Genomic DNA, 18,991 nt, shown 5'->3' on the forward strand with positions numbered 1-18,991 from the left:
TCAATATGTATAGGCTATGTTTAGTCTAAAGTTACTTCTTTTCTGATATTCACATTAATCAGTAACTCAAAAACCAGTGACACCAACAATTAAGTAAAACTAACTATGCTTTTCAAGAATGTCTGTTCTTACACTTTCCCTGTAGAAACCTCTCTACATAAATTTTCTCTATATGGGGCAGAGTTCATGACATGTGCTTGCCCCAACACATCAGCAGGATTAAGAAGGCATCTTCTTTCAGTGTTTCAAAATCTGCTGACAGAATGAGATGACAGAAGGTCTCGCTGCCCTTTTTTACCATGAAACATTCATTCTACTTCCTAACAACCATACTCTGAAGCAAACACTTTTCAAATTCTTTCTACCAGATGCTTTAAAATGAAGTTGGAAAGACTAGAATAAGTCAATTTTGTCAGAAATACATTTCCAAAGAACCGTTTTTTAAACAATGCTAGCTCTCCTTCTCTAATCTGGATATCGGTTGCTAGGGGAGAAGCTAAAATTCTAGCCTTTCAATCCAATGGGAATTTCAAGGTGTTTTTGACAAATTTTAAGTTATAATAGTGCTTTGTGTTACAAAGTTGCAACTTAATGTAGTGCAGATCCAGTTAGGGATTCATAGATGTTTGGGTCGGAAGGGACCATAGAACATTCATAGATGTTGGGGTTGGAAGGGACCTCAATAGATCATCGAGTCCAACCCCCTTCATAGGCAGGAAAGAGTGCTGGGTTCAGATGACCCCAGCCAGATGCCTATCTAACCTTCTCTTGAAGACCCCCAGGGTAGGGGAGAGCCCAGATTTTGGCCACTCTAACTGTGAAGAAGTTTTTCCTAATGTCCAGTCTAAATCTGCTCTCTGCTAGCTTATGGCCATTATTTCTTGTAACCCCCAGGGGCGCCTTGGTGAGCAGAGCCTCACCAATTTCCTTCTGTGCCCCCATGATGAATTTATAGGCAGCAACAAGGTCGCCACTCAAACTTCTTTTGCAGAGGCTGAAGAGGTTCAGGTGCCCTAGTCTCTCCTCGTAGGGCTTGGCCTGCAAGCCCGTAACCATACGAGTGGCCTTTCTCTGGATGCTCTCCAGGTTATTCACATCCCTCTTGAAGTGTGGTGCTCAAAACTGGATGCAGTATTCCAACTGCGGTCTGACCAGTGCCCGATAGAGGGGAAGTATTACCTCCTTGGTTCTGTTTGTCATGCATCTGCTAATGCATGATAAAGTGCAGTTAGCTTTGCTGATGACTTTGTCACACTGATGACTCATGTTCATCTTGGAGTCCTCTGGGACTCCAAGATCCCTTTATGCTTCCATGCTGCCGAGCAGGTCATTTCCTAGGCAGTAGGTGTGCTGGACATTTTTCCTCCCTAGGTGCAGCACTTTGCATTTCTCCTTGTTCAGTTGCATTCTATTGTTTTCTGCCCATTTGTCCAACCTGTCCAGGTCTGCTTGTAGTTGTTCCCTGCTCTCCAGTGTATCCACTTCTCCCAACAGTTTTGTATCATCTGCAGACTTGGACAGCGTGCACTTCACTCCCTCATCCAAGTCACTGATGAAGGCGTTGAAGAGTATCAGTCCAAAGACCGAGCCCTGTGGGACCCCACTGCCCATGTCCTTCCAGGTCGATACCGACCCGTCCACCACCACTCTCTAGGTATGACCCTCTAGCCAATTTGCCACCCACCGGACTGTGTAATCATCCAAGTCACAGCCTCTTAATTTGTTCACCAGTGTGGGGTGGGATACCATATCAAAGGCCTTCCTGAAGTCTAAGTAAATGATATCTACCCCTACTTCTGCATCCAGGTGTTTTGTAACCTGGTCATAAAAAGAGACTAGATTAGTCAGGCATGATCTACCTGCTATGAACCCGTGCTGGTTTCCCCTCTGCATAATTTTTCCTGCTGGGCTTTCATATATATGAGCCTTAATAATCTTTTCAAAGACTTTACCAAGGATGGAGGTGAGACCTGTACTTGCTTGGATCCTCCTTCCTCCCTTCTTGAAAATAGGGACCATATTGGCCCTTTTCCAGTCCTCCAGGACTTGTCCCGGGCGCCACAAGTGCTCAAATATTCTTGCCAGTGGCTGTGCAATGACATTAGCCAGTGCCTTCAGTACCCTCGGATGGAGCCTGCCGACTTAAATACATCCAGTCCTTTCAAGTGACTCTGCACTATCTCAGGGTTGACATTTGGTGGTCTGGCGCCCTGCTGTTGTCTCTCTACAATCCCATTGTGAGACTTGTGTTGCCCCTTGTTTAGGAACACTGAGGCAAAGAACTCATTGAGGAGTTCAGCCTTGTCCCCACCCTGTCTGTCACCAATTGCTTTGTCTGTCACCAGATAATCAAGTCCAACCCCCTGCCCTGGGCAGGAAAGAGCACTGTGGCAGATGACCCCAGTCAGGTGCATGGCTAGCCTCCTCTTAAAGACCCCCCAAGGTAGGGGAGAGCACCACCTCCTTTGAAAGCCCATTCCAGATTTTGGCAACCCTTACCATTAAGAAGTTCTTCCTGATGCCTAGCCTAAATCTGCTGTCCGTCACTTTGTGGCCATTGTTCCTGATTACTCCAAGGGGTGTCCTGGTAAACAGAGCATCTCCTATTTCTTGCTGTCTCCCCCCCATGAATTTGTAGGCAATCACAAGATAACCTCTCAGCCTTCTCTTGTGGAGGCTGAAGAGATCCAGGGCCCTCAATCTCTCCTTGTAGGGTTTTGCCTGCAGGTCCCTAACCATACAAGTGGCCCTCTTCTGAACCCTTTCGAGGTTGTCCACATCCCTCTTGAAGTGTGGTGCCCAAAACTGGACACAGTACTCCATCTGTGGCCTCACCAATGCCACATAAAGGGGAAGTATCACCTCCTTGGACCTGTTTGTCATGCATCTGCTAATGAATGATAAAGTATGGTTAGCTTTACTGATCTCTGTGTCATATTGATGACTCAAGTTCATCTTGGAGTCAGTAGTGACTCCAAGATCCCTTTCCGCTGCTGTGCTGCTGTGAAGGTCCTACCCAGCCTGTTAGCATGTTGGTGATTCCTTTTTCCGAGGTGCAGCACCTTGCATTTGTCCTTATTGAACTGCATCCTATTCCATTCTGTCCATTTTTCCAACCTGTCCAGATCCACCTGGATTCGTTCTCTACCCTCTAGTGTGTTAACTTTACCCCATAATTTGGTATTATTTATGAATGTGGACAAAGCGCTTTCCATACCCTCATCCAAGTCACTAATGAAGACATTGAACAGCCTTGTGGGACTCCACTGCCCACATCTTTCCAGGTCAATACCGACCCATCCACCACCACTCTCTGGGTGTGACCCCTAAGCCAGTTTGCCTGGAATGATCTTGTCTTGAGCAGAGGGTTGGACTAGATGACTTGTTGAGGACCCTTTCTATGTTGTTGTTCTATGGTTATATGAAATCTTGCAGACCACCCAAAATTTAATTGAAATAAAGCAACATTGCACAACAAGATCACTTGAGCCTTTAAACTATGCTCGTTCTCTATCCTTCTACTGTTCTGCAAAAATTAAGGGATTGGTGTCAATAAATTTATACCTTTCCTTTTAACACTTACGAAACTATTCGCAGATATTGTGGAAGCGTCACTTTACTTCCTGCACTTTGATTTTTGGTCATCTTTGGCCAGCAAGTTGTAAACATAAATTATTTTCTCCTGCTTGTGGCGGAATATTTCTTCAGTAACTTCCTTACCTAGTCCAATTCTAAATCATTTCCAGCATATGGAAACTGTTCAGGCTGAAATTTTCTCTTCTTGGGTGCTTACTTTAGGCTGAATTTTGGAAAGTTCTAGTATAAATGTTTTGCCCATCTTAAAATTTTCACATCTGTTTCACTGAGAAGCTGAAGGCCTCTATCCTTGGATCTGATACTCCACATTTGACAAAAAGGATTGTATTTGTCTCATGAGTTCATCTTTTGCCAGCACTCTAAAAAGTTTTCCAAATTTGATCAAGATATAAGCATTTAAAAATCTAAGTTTGTACCCAGTATGCAAACTTAGATTTTTGCATTTCTCTAAGTTTGTTAGTATTCAACAGCTAAATTCTTCAAAGATTCTTTCAGCACTGAGCATGACAGTCCAATGCTGAAGAGATCATACAGGATTTATTTTGCAGTTTCTGCTGGTAGGAGTCAGGGGTTGCTGTGATATCTGGCAAGGAAACTGAGAGCAGAGGGACTATTTGCTGTGATCTCAATGGTCCCACCTCTTTCCTTCTAATACCCACATGATGGCAGTCAGACAGTATAGTGGGTGAGACAACCTGACTTGAATTCAGAGGACAGAAGAACTAGACTAGGGGAAATGGAGAAGAGAGTAGATTGGGACATGGAGCTGGGACAGGGGAGCAGGAAGAACTGTGGAAAAAGTCTGAAAATGGGTTGAGAACATTAAGGCCTGGATACTAGGACTGGCTGTGTAAAATGACTGAAAACTGAGAAGAGCTGGTGAGGGAGAAGACAGGACTTTGACCAAGGAAGGGATGGGTTAGATTGGGTCACTTTTGAAGGAAATGGCTAGAGTGGTCTGGGCCTACCACAGCATAGTCTTCTTTAGTTTATGGAATTGAATGCAAGATTCCTGAGTCTCATTGTTCATCTGCTGTCAGCAAATAGCAGTAAAACCTACTAGAAAAATGTTTTCACCTTCACCTATAGACCAACAGTTTTGGTTGACATACAGAATGACTGCTATTATTATTATTTACTCGGTTAGCTTGACAGATCTGTATGTGCCACGAATCTTGAGCTGCCAACCACTGAATGATGGGGTCTGTAGAAAAAATATTGTGTGATTGCGTAAATCAAGGCTTTACAATAAAGTTAATGCACAGAGGGCCAAACTAAGTTTGTACAGGCAACCTTAATTCTGTCTGTTCCTGACTGAGTACTTAACTTAGCAACCTTGGTGTTCTTTGAACATGGATTTGTTTTGTATGTATTATGTGTCTTTGGTGAAATTCAACCCAAATGTAAGCCATTGAGGTCCTTGGTATTGAATTTGGTCCAATGTGTCACTCTTCACAACCTTCCAAAAAGGGAAATCATGCATCATTTTGCATGTGACAAAGCAGTAACCCATTCTGTACATTTAACTGCAATGTAATTTCTTAACAGAAGAACATCTGACAATTGTGCCCCACTGTATCAAATCTTGGGCAAGAATTACTTAATTTTCCCTTCCCCCCCTTAGAGGGTACACTGTGGAGTGCCACATAATTCTTCGTTGTTGTGTGGTCCCCATTCATCATGTTCACACAAATGTTAGAAGGGTATTTATAAAGAACCTAGCAGACCACCCACTCTGCTATTGAGAGCCCTCTAGAATAATCCCTTCTTTATAAAGTAGCCTGTGTTGCAGCCAAATTTGAAATCAATGTGTATTTCTGTTTTAAGGGGCAGTGGAGAAATGACATGTTCAATGGACAGGGCACTATAATTCATTGTTCTGGTGTCATCTATGATGGACTGTGGATCAATGGCTACCCTGCTGGTACGTACATTCATTATGCTATCCAGTTATTAACAAGGCTTCAACATAATGCTCTAGCTGTCCTTCTATTGATGAATATGATCTGGCTATAGTATTAGCATCCTCTGTGCACTCAGTTTGCTTAGAACTTGTAGCTCATAAGGGCAAAAACAGTAGCTATTTAAATGGGACATTTGCTGAGTAGGGGAGCTATTCATTCAAACAAAGGTAAAATACAATAAGAAAAAGTTTTTGTTTATTTTTCTTTTTAAAGAAAACTGCATTTTCATTTTAAAGTAAATCACATCTATGTTTTTAGGGTTAGCTATTATCTTTTTCAGAAAAGTAATAACATAGCAATTTCAAAAACAAAAAGTATTAATTTGTCCTTCTTAGAAAGCAGAGGTCACAACTTGAAAACCTTTGACTGATAAATCATTTCTTTCACAGTGAATTATTTAGTTTATTCCTGAGCAGCTGCTTGTACTGTTGCACATCGCACCCTAGGTGAAAATGTAATTATAAGATGTCTTATTTCTTATAAATTCTGACTGTTTTTAGAACATAATCTAATATTTTGCTTTCTGAATTGGAGATTGTGGTTAAAATATGTAAGGATATGTATTTGCTGCACATTGTAATTTCATGTTAGGACAGAAAGATGAAAGAAACAGGCCTTAGAGATTTTCAGGAAGAGGAGACATCAAAGATTCCTCCATTTTTCCCTTTCAAATGAAATTAATAAAGTCAACCAATTTTTCTAACTGAGAACTGGGTATAACACAGTAGATGCATGTCTTCCATTGTCAAGTCTCTAGAAAGAATTTCACAGTTATTTCCATAACCCATTTTGCAAAGAAAAGGAGAGAAAGCCAAAGGCAAAAGGACCCCTGTCTGGTATGAAGCAGGCAGAAAGCAGGACAGGATGATATCTTAGGGCACTTTTACATGTGCTCTGGGGGTAGGGAGGATGGCACTCTAATTAGAGCAGCTCTGAGAGCTGCTCTAATTAAAGTGCCACCGCGTCACATATATCAGTGTCCCCACACTTAAAAATGGTGGTGGGGGCACTTGAACTAACAATTATTTGATGAACATTAGTTCAAGGTCCCTGCTTCCATTTTTAAGTGTAGGGACACTGATACACAAGACATAGGAAGTTGCTGGAGCGCAGCAGTTGCCACAATCTAGCAGACTCAATTAATTAGTCTCCTCCAACATGTTGGAATTCCAGTGCGTTAAAGCAGCCTCTAGGCTTGTGTATATGGGCCCTTAGGGCACCAATACATGTGCAGCAAGGCTGCTCTGATGCGCTATAATTAATTGATTAATCGAGTCTGTTGGAGCATGGAAATTACCATGCTCTACCAGACTCCAGCGTCATGTGTATCAGCATCCCTATGCTGAAAAAGAGCAGTGGGGGCGTTTTAATTAAAGCTCATTCAATGCCATTTTTCAGCGTGGGGACACTGGTACACATAATGCTCCAGGGGCTTTAATTAGAGCCGCTCTAATTAAAGCACCCCCCCCCCCACTACCCACACATTCCTGGAGCACATGTATAAATGCCCTTAAAGACTTTTAAGAAGCATAAGCTTTCATAGGCATCAGCCTAGTTTGCGTAGGTGTGAAGAAAGCATACATTGTTTTACAACTGTGGAAATACCTTCATTCAGCATATCTATCCTAGGACTTAACTTTTTCAGAGGTGCAGATTGTTTGTATCTGATTGCTTTTCAACCTATCTATGACTAGTTATTTGGTTTCTTATGGGCATCCTGAAAGAGCCAGGATCCGCAACAGTGACCCTGTTTAGATGGGATTAGCAAGGGAAGAAGAAGAAGATGGGTATCCTAAAGAAATGAGTTTTAAAAAAGAACTAGAAAAATGTCAGTGGCATTAGAGCAGGTTCAGATAACTCAAAAATAACTCCTAGATTACAGGCCTTAGCTATGGGGGGATGGCCATGATGCCTCTTGTGGATTCTTGTACTCGTGATAGAAAATAACTTTTATCATTTGTCTTCACAGCATCCTACTTTTTAATAATATTTTAAAATCTTTTCATACTTTTGAAAGTGATTTTACCAGGTTAGTTCTATCCTTTTATAAGGGGAAGGGATAGAGATTTCATAACGTTCTGTCAATGTTAAACCAGATGACAAAACTTTTTCCTAGAACTCACCAGCAAATGACTTGGGTTCACGAGTGTCTCCATTGGAAATAGATTATAGAAAACATTAAGTGTTAGGATTATTAGAAATAGTCGCTAATTCCTGCCTAAGGGCAACTTATATAACATAATAACCATGACTGGCCACGTCAGAGGAATGCTGTCTGTCAGAAATGATGTCCCTTATCTTGATGTAATGATCAGAAGAACACTGAACAGCAATGTATTCTGAGAAATAGATTTTAGAACATGATTCATTAACAATCTAAAAAAAATGTTGTCTAAAAAGTAGATCTAAAATGAGTAAGATATATGCAGCTCTCCATGGTAGAGGCAGAACCAATGATAATAAAATTAAATGCACATTTAGGACTCTGTGTTTTGAAAGCAATATATAAACTTTAATTACCGTAATTAATTAATTAAATGAGGCACTTCAAATGCTGTGTGTGAGATAACTCCTGGTATAATTCCATGTACACATAATTGATGCATCTTCACAGCTGTACCAAATATAACCAACTTAACTTTTCAGTAGCTACAACAGAACATTACAAAGATAATTGTTTCAGTGAACTGAGGTCAAAATTGTACTTTTGATAAGTCTTTGTTAAATTGCTTTCTAAGAGAACAGTATGTTGTTAATATGTCAAACATTTATATACTTAAAGGCATTTTTACTGTTACCATCAGTATATGCTACTTTTTTTGCAACTTTAGACTCATAGATTCAGTAATATTAAATTATTTCAGCAAACATTTCCTTCTGCCTCTCCCAAGACTAATAATTTGCCTAGAATTAGCATTCCTATACTGAGATTAGAAGAATGGGAGAAAAGGATTGGTCAGTGGCCAGGGTGGTATTGTAGGGCTTGAGAGACCAGAATTAGGTGCCTGCTCCCCCGTGGATTTTCCTGCTGACTTTGGGAAAGTTCCCGTCTCAAAAAGGAAGATAACTGTACTGCGTGAGGTTTTGGGAAAATACATGAAAGATAGTGAGATACTGACATGGGGTGGTAATGGGGGTCATATAAAATCAGTAGCTAAGTGTAAAGGAAAGGAGATGGGGCTTTCACAAATGGGGAAAAAGTGTTAATTTACAAACAAAGAACTGAAACAATTGGAACTTTTTTTGTAAAGTCATATGCATGAACTTCACCTGTATTAACTCCAGCTTGACACTGACCTCCCTGGAATTTTGTGGATGGAAAAATCTTCTGAATGTATTAAGCCAAAACTTTTACCACTCTGGAATTAGCCAAGAGAAGACCTCACCCTCTCTTATGTGGGGCATAAATACATAAGCTTAGGTCGTTCTTCTGAAAATTACATGTGTTTTGTTTTTCACGAGTATGTAATACATAAGCAGATATTTTGCTTACTGCTAATGTCTTTCTAAAGGAATTCAGTGCTCCTTAAAGGATTTTTCTGGCATGCAATCAGATGGCCTTTTCAAATACATATGTATTTTAGTACCTAAGTTATCCTGGATGTAGGTAAGCTGTAGAAAGAGTGTTTTGTTTTGTAATTTTGTGAAATGCATGTAAATATAGTTAATCTTCCTGGAAATCTGAAACAGAAACAAGATTAATTCACTTGCTAGTGGATTAATTCACTTGCTAGTGGATTAATCCACTGACAATAAGCCCTAAGGGAAGGTTGTTCTATACTATGCGTTCTCGGGGCAGCAGTCTTAAATAGAACAGTGCATACACAATTGTCATTCCAGATTGCAAATTGATATCTGTTCCACTGATGGACATTTGTTCACTAGTACAAACATCACATGTCTGCTTGTTAATTATCTTATATAGTCTGAAAATTCTTCAACACTTCTGCGCAAATAACAGCATACTAACTGTGACCACTGTGATGAAGTTGATTTATTAGTGAAGGTAGGGAAGGGAAATCTTGACTTGGGACACAAGGATAAATCTATACACAGTTCACATCCAATAAACTTCATGGGACTCAATACAATTATTTCTGAAGGAGGGTCTGAAGTAACACTCCTATAATCTGAAGTTCTGGTTCTAGGTATTCCTAACCAGATCACAAAGAGAATGATCCCAGAAGATTCTTATCCAAACCAGTACAGAGACTCCTGCTGAGCTCAGTGGTCTAATCTGCCCCCACTCCACTTTCTGCCCTTTTGGTTTGTCTGTGCTTTGTAAAAGGAATTGCTTGTATAGTGTAGGGATGTGATAGGTTAAAAGTTTAATAAGTATATTTATACCAGAAATATATTACCAGTTAATGTTTAGCACTGGGTTCAGTCTGGCAAAGAAGGGAAGGGCGCGTTGCCTTGGGAACAGGAAGGCAGCAGGGCAAGCAGGAGGGAGAAAGGAGGGAGGAGCAAGGGGGGGTGGCGGGGGGGGCTAGTACCCTTAGCCTGTGAGGGTAAAGAGGAAAAAAGTGGGCGGTCTAATAACTCATCAATGAAGCAATTAGCTACTCATTCACAGGTGCTCCTTCTCTCCCAGCGTGCCAGCAGCTGCTGCAGGCTGGGAAAGCCCTTTGCCTGCTGCTGCCACCCTTGGTTTCATGTAGGCTGTGTTGTCTTGTGGGGCTTGCCACCATCTCCTCCCCCAGTGTCAGAGGACCTCAGCAGCAATCTTGCCCAGAATGCTGTATTATCATTAAACAGTTTAACCGATGTAATTAGAGGAGGATAATTTTATAAACAGTATTTACGTCCTGAGTACAGTGGCTCATCTGTTATCACCTGAAAGAAGATCCAAAATGAAAACATAAATACTTACCCAGGCTCTTGATGCCTGAGGTATGATATGAGCAATTCAGCAGTCACTGTTAGAGACACAATCAGATAGGAGGCTCCTACCGTAAAGGTGGGTGGGGGAAATATGGGAATTCATTTTGGATTTGTAAATAACAACAGCAGAACTAAAAATGTTTAATGTTACAGCTCAAGCAAAGAAGATAGTGATTTTGGGCCCAGAAATTATTGATATAATTCAGGGATCTTCTATCACCCTTCATGTACAGCTACAGAATGAAGAAGGAGAGGTTTGTGAATGTACGGACATGTTTACAGATATTTTATGCCATATAAGTGTGTTTCACAATTAAATGGGGATATTGAAAATAGCAGAATATAACACGGAATTAATTTTACCTTCACAGTGGGCACGTCTACACGAGACATTAAACGCTCAGTAGACTAATTCTACTGTGCATTAGTGCATCACAGCAAAAACTGTGCCATTGTGCTAATGCACAGTAAAATTAATCTACTGCGAATTAGCATTACTTAACAGTAGTGCCAGTTACTGCACATTTAGTACCTGTTATTACAGGTACTAAACTTAATGCACCATAACCACGGTGCATTAATGCACATGTAGACATGAGCACTGAATATAAATGTTACTGAAGATGTTTTACGGTGCCCACAATTTCAAGAGATGTAGGGCTTCTGTTTTGTGTCTGCTCTCAGGCCCCACGTGTCCAGGCAACTTTATGTTCTACGTGATAAAAATACAGTTAAAATACAACTTGCTGTTGAATCAGCAGGCAAATAATGAGTCTTTTCTTGCAAAGCTCTGAATACCTTCTGAGAGGTGTTAAGGGTTCACATTTCTGATCTTTGCTGAGGGTCATGTAGCATCAGGTTCATGTAGAGAAAATGCCATGCTTGTCCTGCTTTCAGCAGTTTCCTTTTGTTTTGTAATTGACAGGACCAGCAGAGCAAGTTTCTGGTTTCTGGTTAGTACAAGTAATGCAAGAAAGGTAGCAACAAAAAAACAACCATCCTGTGTGTGTACATAACAGAGTAAACTGAGGGAACTTGCTTAATAATATTCGGCATTTTATATAGTAAAAAAGAATCAATAAAGCTTCTCTTCTGTTGAGGGCAGATTAAATTACTTACCATATTTTCTTGTGTACAGTATGCCCCCGAAAAACATATGCACCTTGTTTTTAAAGATAAAATAAAGAAAAAATATCTCTCCTTGAAAATACTGGTAAACAGCAGTAAGTAATGCTCTTGTCTCAGCTGTAGAAGTGTTCCAGTTGGGTCATTGTCAGGAAAAATGAAAAGGAATAAATTCTGTACTATATTTATTCTTTAGAGGCAGATTTAATTTTCCAGTTCTGTCCATTTTACCCTTTTCAAAAGCAATATATTTATTTAAATTCCATATTCAGAAAAGAAAAGCTTTGTCTACAGTTAAACTCATTTGATTTTTGTAACCTTCTGTTTAAAACTATTTGTGTAGAAGTCAAGGCTATGCACAGTACTTGAAGTTAAAATGAATGTACCTAGATAAGTATCTCATAAAGTGTTATAGCTTAGTTGTATCTTTTCAAAAATACAAGTTGAAGAGGATTACTTAAAATGTATCCTCTGGAAAGGTAAAAGTGTTCCTTTGTTCTTTTCTTCACAATTTGAGTAGAAAACATTCAAGGAAACAGAAATATTTTTCTCCGATTGCCTTTACTGAAAATAGTGATTACAAACCATCTTTTCCATCCTCCTGAGAAGTCAAACTAGCTTTCAAGTTATGGTCCCCCAATTCTAAGTACAAAGTACAGTGGTAGGTCTGGTTTTTTGCAAGACACAGTGGAAGAAGGCACTTTGCAAGTTTTACCTATGAAAGGGTTGAAAGCTTTGATTACCAGAGGCATCAGCAAAATTGTGCATGTTTGCTAACGTCCCTTTGACATCTTGCAAAAGATTTAGTATCTTCCAGGGTTCATCTGATTATTTCCTATCTAAATATATTTTATTTTTATCCTATGGTATAATTATTAGGGGTGTGCAAAAGCTGGCCCATTTGATTCAGATGTGGCCTGAATTGGGGACAGTGATTCGATCCGTTGATTCAGATCACTGTCCCTGATTTGATTCAGCCAAATCCAAACCTGAAGATTCGATGCTGATTCGGAGAATCAGTGATTCGGACATAGACACAGCTTTAAATGGTTTTTCTACGTACCTCGAGGTACCAGCATGGCTCATGAACGCTGCGATGCTGGGGAGGACAGAGCATCCCACTGGACTGCAGGGGAGCCTCCTCGCATGTTCAGTGGCAAACCTGGAAGTGGACCCAGACGTACTTCCAGTCCACTTCCAGGAGCACAGGGGGCTCCCTCCAGCCACCCGGCTCAGCGACTGGTGCCTCCTGGGGCTGGGGGGCACCCGGGGTCCCCCTGCAGCCAAATCCCCGCCAAATCGAATCAGGGACCAAAGCTTCACATGGCCCTAATAAATATATAACTGTGCTACCCCCTACCCTTGGATATGAATATAACTCAGCAGAGAATTTGGCTCTTAGGTTGTACTAAACTATATTTTTTTCTGTCAGAAGAAAATTTTGTGAAAAATCATTAAACCCCCACCAAAATCCAAAACGTGACAGCACAATGCAGCTACAGTATTGCAAAAACAAATTAAATTTCTGGGAAATGGAACAGCACACTACTTTTTGTGCAGTGCCAAATAAACAATATAATTATAAGTGTAATATGAAAATGGGCGAGCAAGAATGTTACTAGGGTATTAATCCAGGGTAATAATGAATTCATATAGTTTCTCACTGCGGTAAAATACAGTATACAATGCTGGATCATTTTCTCAAGTATCTGATTTCCTAGAGGTTTAGTTACATATTGATCTAAATCTTTAAAATATATAGTTCTTTTCTTACTGTTTTTTCTTTATTAAAAACGCACTATTTTAGAAAAAAAATGTGGATTCTTTAGTAAAGGTGGCAAGAGCACTATATAGGTGGCTTATTCTGAAACTTTGGGTGAACTAATAGGATAATATAGTAGCAATGACTATTTCTGATTATTTTTTGTTACGCAGTTATGACATTTTACCAATTTCTTTTGTCTGTTGCTCTTTATATGGGAAGCTGAGGAAGGCCGAGTTTTGGAGATCTGGGCAGGCATCAGAGACCATCAGATCCGAGCAAGTTCCCCTACCAATTTATTTGAGTTAATTGAAGAGATTGAAAGGAAGCCAGTCAAAACCCCTTTGTACGTAACTTGTTGATAAATCTATTTAGTTAAATGTTTTTCCATGAATAATGTGTGTGTATGTATGTATGTGTATATATAGATATATATGTGTGCGTGTGTGTGTGTGTGTGTGTGTGTGTATACACACACACAAATAATAACATCCAAACTAAATTGTTTGCTGAGTGTATACTCACTGGTGTAAAGGCCCATTCTTTGTGCTACTGCATCCTTTCGTTTCCTATTCAGATAAGATTCTTGAATTCTCCTTCTGTAGTCACTTTTTATGAGTTTCTCCTTTTCCTTATGAGGCAATGTAAATGCCGTTCCTGAGGGAGGCAGGGGTTCTTAAGTCCCATCATTGGTTCAACTTTGAAATGCCATACCTAGGCCACTGGGTACCCAACAAAATCAGAGGAAAAAATCACATTCACTTCAATGAGCTCTGGATCTCTGAGAGATGAGGTTAACACTATTTACATAAAAGCTGACAGTGTCACCTCTTATATTACAGTAGTTCTCGTTAACCTTGACAGTGGACATCTAGCAGTTTTGTTTGTAGTCTCTTTTTTTTTTCTTTTGTATTTTAATTATATTGCCAGTATTTCTTGATGTAGGATTTGGGAAAAAGCTGTTTTTAGCTATGAAATACTATACACATTACTCTTTAGCTAGATAAAAAGAGTAATATTTTTAAAAGTGAAATTGCTGGTAGTTGGCACCAGATTTTTAAAGGCCCATAAGTGACTTAAGAGCCATACCTCTGTTTTCAAAAAATAATTAGGTACTTAGAAACTGCAAGTTTTTCCTACATGGGAAGGTTATACTGATAGAAATATAGCTTAAATTAAGAGTGTCCTTTTGGGGAGTTTTATCTCTTTAATCGTATTGACATAACCTTATAATTTCCCTGTGTAGATAAACCATTAGTCCCACAGAAAGTCACTTTCAGAAGCTTTACTTATTTTGACAAGTTTTGTTTCATCTGAGCTGATAGTCTTGATCTTGTAATTTTTCATCATAAACAGATTTAAAACACATTTTACTGTCCTACCAAAACCAGAAATTATGGTCATCACTTAGACATTTGTGTTCTTCAGTTTATAAGTGCAGGTCTTGTATTATTTTTTTAAGCAGTAAAACTGACAGTGGTTTTTAAACGTTTCTTTCAAAACATAGTTTGCAGTCCTCCTTTGACTTCTTTGAGAAATAGTCAATTATATTAGCTCAAAGAAGGCTGTCCATAAGTATGAAATATAACTGCTAATTCATTTCCGAAACAGGAGCTTAGAGTTAGGCCAATAGATCCTGATTTAGAATCCTCATTAAGTGAGCTTATTTTTTTCAAAGTGCTGATCAGCACCTTCTGAAATGAGTGGAAGCTTCTTCAGTCCCAAACCTAAGTATGGATTTTGAGGCTGGGATTTTCAGAGGTGTCCGAAGGAAGCTGACATTTAACCAGCTGAAACTTAATGGAGGGAGATCAAAATTAACTTCCTTGAAAATCTCGCTCAACATTAGATTATCCTGTATGTTTTATTTAAGATGGCAATCTATCATACGAAATGGAACCTACAGTAAAAATTCTGTTTCAAGCTGCTAAACTAATCATTCCCTGATGACCAGGGATCATAGTTTCCTCTGATGAAAAAAAAAAATCCCCAATTTTCAGATTAAAAAAACTAACCCAAATTCCATATTTTTCTATGATTAAAATGAAATGCCACTAATATATTTTTTAAATTGGAGAAAACCAGGATCCCTGCTGAAGCCTATTAATGCAGATTATCATTGTGAGTTTGTGCAACAGGTCTATTTTGGTTATTTTTCTTATGTTTGCACAAAGTGTAGGGCTATGCAATTTATTGAAAAAAATCCAATAAGCTCCAGTAGGTTATTGGAGATAAATATATCAGTACTATGTTATGTTGTATATATTGAGATATGTAAACGCAGCTCTAACTTTCAGACAGTGAGTATTTTGTGGCTCTCATGGTGAGTTCCATATTATATCTGGATTATTTTCTTAAGATGTTAAAACCTATCTTCACAAACAAAATAAAATATCAACTACATTTTCTTTCACAGTGGATTTGAATGTATTAGCTACCCTTTGATGGATGCCATATCCGAAAGCCAGAAACTGAAAGCTGCTTTCCCTATAGTTAGCAAATCTGGATTTGCATTGGCTGATTTATCAATTCCTAAGACAGTAATAGAGCCAGAATCAGGATCAGACACCATGCATGGAGCTGGAGATGCCCCCAGCAATCAGGATGGTAAGTACAGATAATGGATTAGTCAACTGCTTACCTAGTTAACTGAGAAACAAAAGAGATCTTTACAGTATAACAACTTGAAAAAATAGGAGACCGCTTTTGTAATGCCAATGGGTGGCTCTCAAAGCATTTTTAACAGTAGAAGTGATTTCTACTGACTTTCTCATAATAAATGGAATAAATTTCATAAAAATATTTAATGTCTGTGTTATAAAAAAAAAACAAAAACCGCCTGCCTAGGCTTTCTCTTCAGTTATTTCGATCAGTCAAAACACACTGGTTAACAGTGAATTAAATCAAGAGAGCTCAAGCAATTATGTATACAGTCTACATTAATTTACTGTTGTTGAATAAGATATAGGCCTAAACCAGGGTGTCAGACATACAGCCAATGGGCCAAATTTGGCTTGCAGAACTGTTACATCCAGCTCACCAGTAGTCTGGTGGTTACTGAAAGTGCACACCCTGAGCTCTGCACTGCCACATGTGCCTGGCACTGCCAACTGACCAGATCTCAGCACTTCCAGATGGTAGCATGAAGCCAAGGACACAAAGCAGCATGGAGCTGCTTTAGGTAGCATGGAGCTGGCAGCACTTGTTGGTTTACAGCCAGGAGCATGCATCAGCACAGAGCTCTGGTTAGGCAGTGACAGCGGTGGGGGGAAGAGCTCTGTGCTGCTGCATGCCCCTGGCTTGGCACCATCACATGCCGCTGAATCCACAGTGGTTCCATATGACCAGTTCTAAGCCACCAGTCAAGTCCCACCTCACAACTATGAGCGTTAGAAAATTCCCTTTTATCCCCTGAAATTTTTCACCCAATTCTAGGCTTTTGGAAAAAATGCCAAACAATTTGATTAAGAGACTTTTGTTAGACTTGGTAAAAGTTGTCACATTGTTTGTCTGAAGAACTGATAGTTTCACTTATCACCTTGGATTGGGGTGGTAATGAAATGTGTGCTATGCCACATAAAAAGCATCACAAACAAGTCACTGTGGTACCCTTTCCCATGAATGCATGCAGTGTAATCAGTTAGGGGGAAAAAGTCTTTCTCCTGAATGTTGCTGTACAGTACACTCTGCCACAAGAAGGGCGTTTCAAGAAGTGGCATTTCAGTAGTATTTGGGAATGATAAGAGGGAGAAAAAAAGTTTATTTCTAAATATTGGGTTAATAAAACTGCATTTTAAAAGTAAGTATTTGGAGTTACAGGACAATAACTGCACAACAGGTTCTGCTGAAAACATCAGATATTCAAGTTTCCTTCTTGTGTTTTAAGGCACAAACTCTTCCTGCACCTATCAACCCACTGATTGGAGTTGCCTGTTCATCCTTTGTATATACAATTCACTTCTGAAATTGTTGTTTCATTTTCCTGCAGGACAGAGTAACAATTGAAGTAACACTTTTTACATACACATGCACATTAAAGTCGTGTGAAGCTTTGGTAGCCGATTTAATTCGGAGGATATTCAGCCCGATTCGGGGACTGAATCTCCAAATCCGAGTCAAATCAGGAGACCAGTTTAAAAACTCTGAATTGATTTGAAGTGTCCAAATCTGTTCAGAAAAGCTTCGGAAAAGATTCAGCTGCTTCGGAGATTCAGCCATAGATTAAACAGGCAGCAGACAGATGCCTCCAGCTGGTAAGTCTGTTGGGGTTGGGGGGAGGGAAGGGGCATGTGAGAGGTAGAGATTGGGGCTGGGGCTGGCGCTGAGACAAGCTGCTCAGGTGGAGCAAGGGGTGCTTTACTCGGGGAGGGGGCTGGGAGGTGCAGGATGCGGGTGCACGAGTGCTGGGAGTGGGGGTCCTGCCCTGCTGCTGCTTGCCCAGCCAGGGCAGGATGTGGACGTGGCTCACGCCAGGCAGAAGGGGGCAAGCGGCAGCAGGGCAGAGCTCCCCCGCATAGCCTCCACTCCCTGATACGCCCCCTGCCCAGCCCTGACCCTGATAGCCCCCTGACTGCCCAGCCCCAGCTTCCTGGCACTTAAAAGAAAAAAAGCCTCGCACTCACTGGTGTTCAGGGCCTCTGAGGGCTCACGGCAGACCACCCCTGTGCAGCGTGGGGTAGAGGGGGGCAGTGAGGATTGCCACACCCGCTTGGCACCCACTCAGCAGCTGCCCCATGGTGCGGGTGCAACACAGCTCAGCAGGGTACCCTGCACTGTCTGGGAGCTGGGGCGGCTCCACGTGTTAGCTGGAGCCTGGCACTACTGAGCCCCAGTGACCCCAGCTCCCAGAAAACGTGTTGCACCCTGCCAAGCCACGCTGCACCCATACCATGGGGCAGCTGCCACACGGGTACCAGGCAGGAGGGTGATCCCTGCTACCCTGCACTGTGCAGGCAGGCTCTGCCGCAAGCTCCCAGAGGCCCTGATCCCCGCTGCTGCAGCCAGTGAGTGCGGGGTTTTTTTTTTTTTTTTTTTTTTAAGTGCTGGGAGGCTGCCTGGGCAGGGAATGGCCAGGCAGAAAAGTCATGGGGGCTTATCCCGTGGTTCCCCCTGCCCGGGGAGAGGCAGGCACAGTTGGAGGAGCCCTGGGAGAATCTGCAGTCACCTGGCTGTGCCTGCCTCTCCATGGCCAATCCGAATCAGCGCCAAATCTCTGATTCTGATTTGGCCAAATCAAATGGGGATAATGATTCCAATCACAAAATCAAATCACTGTCCCCCGAATCAGCCAAATCCGAATCAAATATTTCTCTATTCGCACAGGCCTACACATTCTCTTTCTCTCTCTCTCTATACTCTTTGTGTGTGTGGATGTATATGATATGGCATCCATTCATCAGCGAGTGATGGCTATTGTAGGTGTTCTGCTGACTGGTGGTGCATTTTCCCTTGTGGCTGTAGAGACCAATGTTAGACTTGTAGGTCCTGCCACAGTGGTTCACAGGTGTACATGGTATTAGGGAATACTGTACTGACAGGCTGTTTTCTTTCATCACATTTCTGTTGTGATGTTGCACTCCTTGATTGAGAAGGGAGCACTACTTTGTCCTGTCTACTACTAAAGCCTCCCAAAGGTTTGGGTCGATTCCAAAAGCCTTCA

At 40.9% G+C, this 18,991-nt stretch overlaps 1 protein-coding gene across 3 annotated transcripts in view; it reads left to right on the plus strand.

Moving 5' to 3' along the window:
- MORN1 (MORN repeat containing 1) overlaps nt 1-18,991 on the plus strand; it is a 160,234-nt gene that overhangs the window by 27,275 nt on the left and 113,968 nt on the right. For all 3 annotated transcript variants that reach the window (XM_019541279.1, XM_019541278.1, XM_019541280.1), the window contains 4 exons: nt 5,425-5,521; nt 10,599-10,709; nt 13,555-13,678; nt 15,749-15,939. In XM_019541279.1, coding sequence (XP_019396824.1) covers nt 5,425-5,521; nt 10,599-10,709; nt 13,555-13,678; nt 15,749-15,939 — 523 coding nt within the window. The remainder of the gene's footprint in view (nt 1-5,424; nt 5,522-10,598; nt 10,710-13,554; nt 13,679-15,748; nt 15,940-18,991) is intronic.

This window comes from Crocodylus porosus, unplaced genomic scaffold (genome assembly GCF_001723895.1).
Source record: "Crocodylus porosus isolate Cpor-Errol unplaced genomic scaffold, CroPor_comp1, whole genome shotgun sequence".
NCBI lineage: Eukaryota > Metazoa > Chordata > Crocodylia > Crocodylidae > Crocodylus > Crocodylus porosus.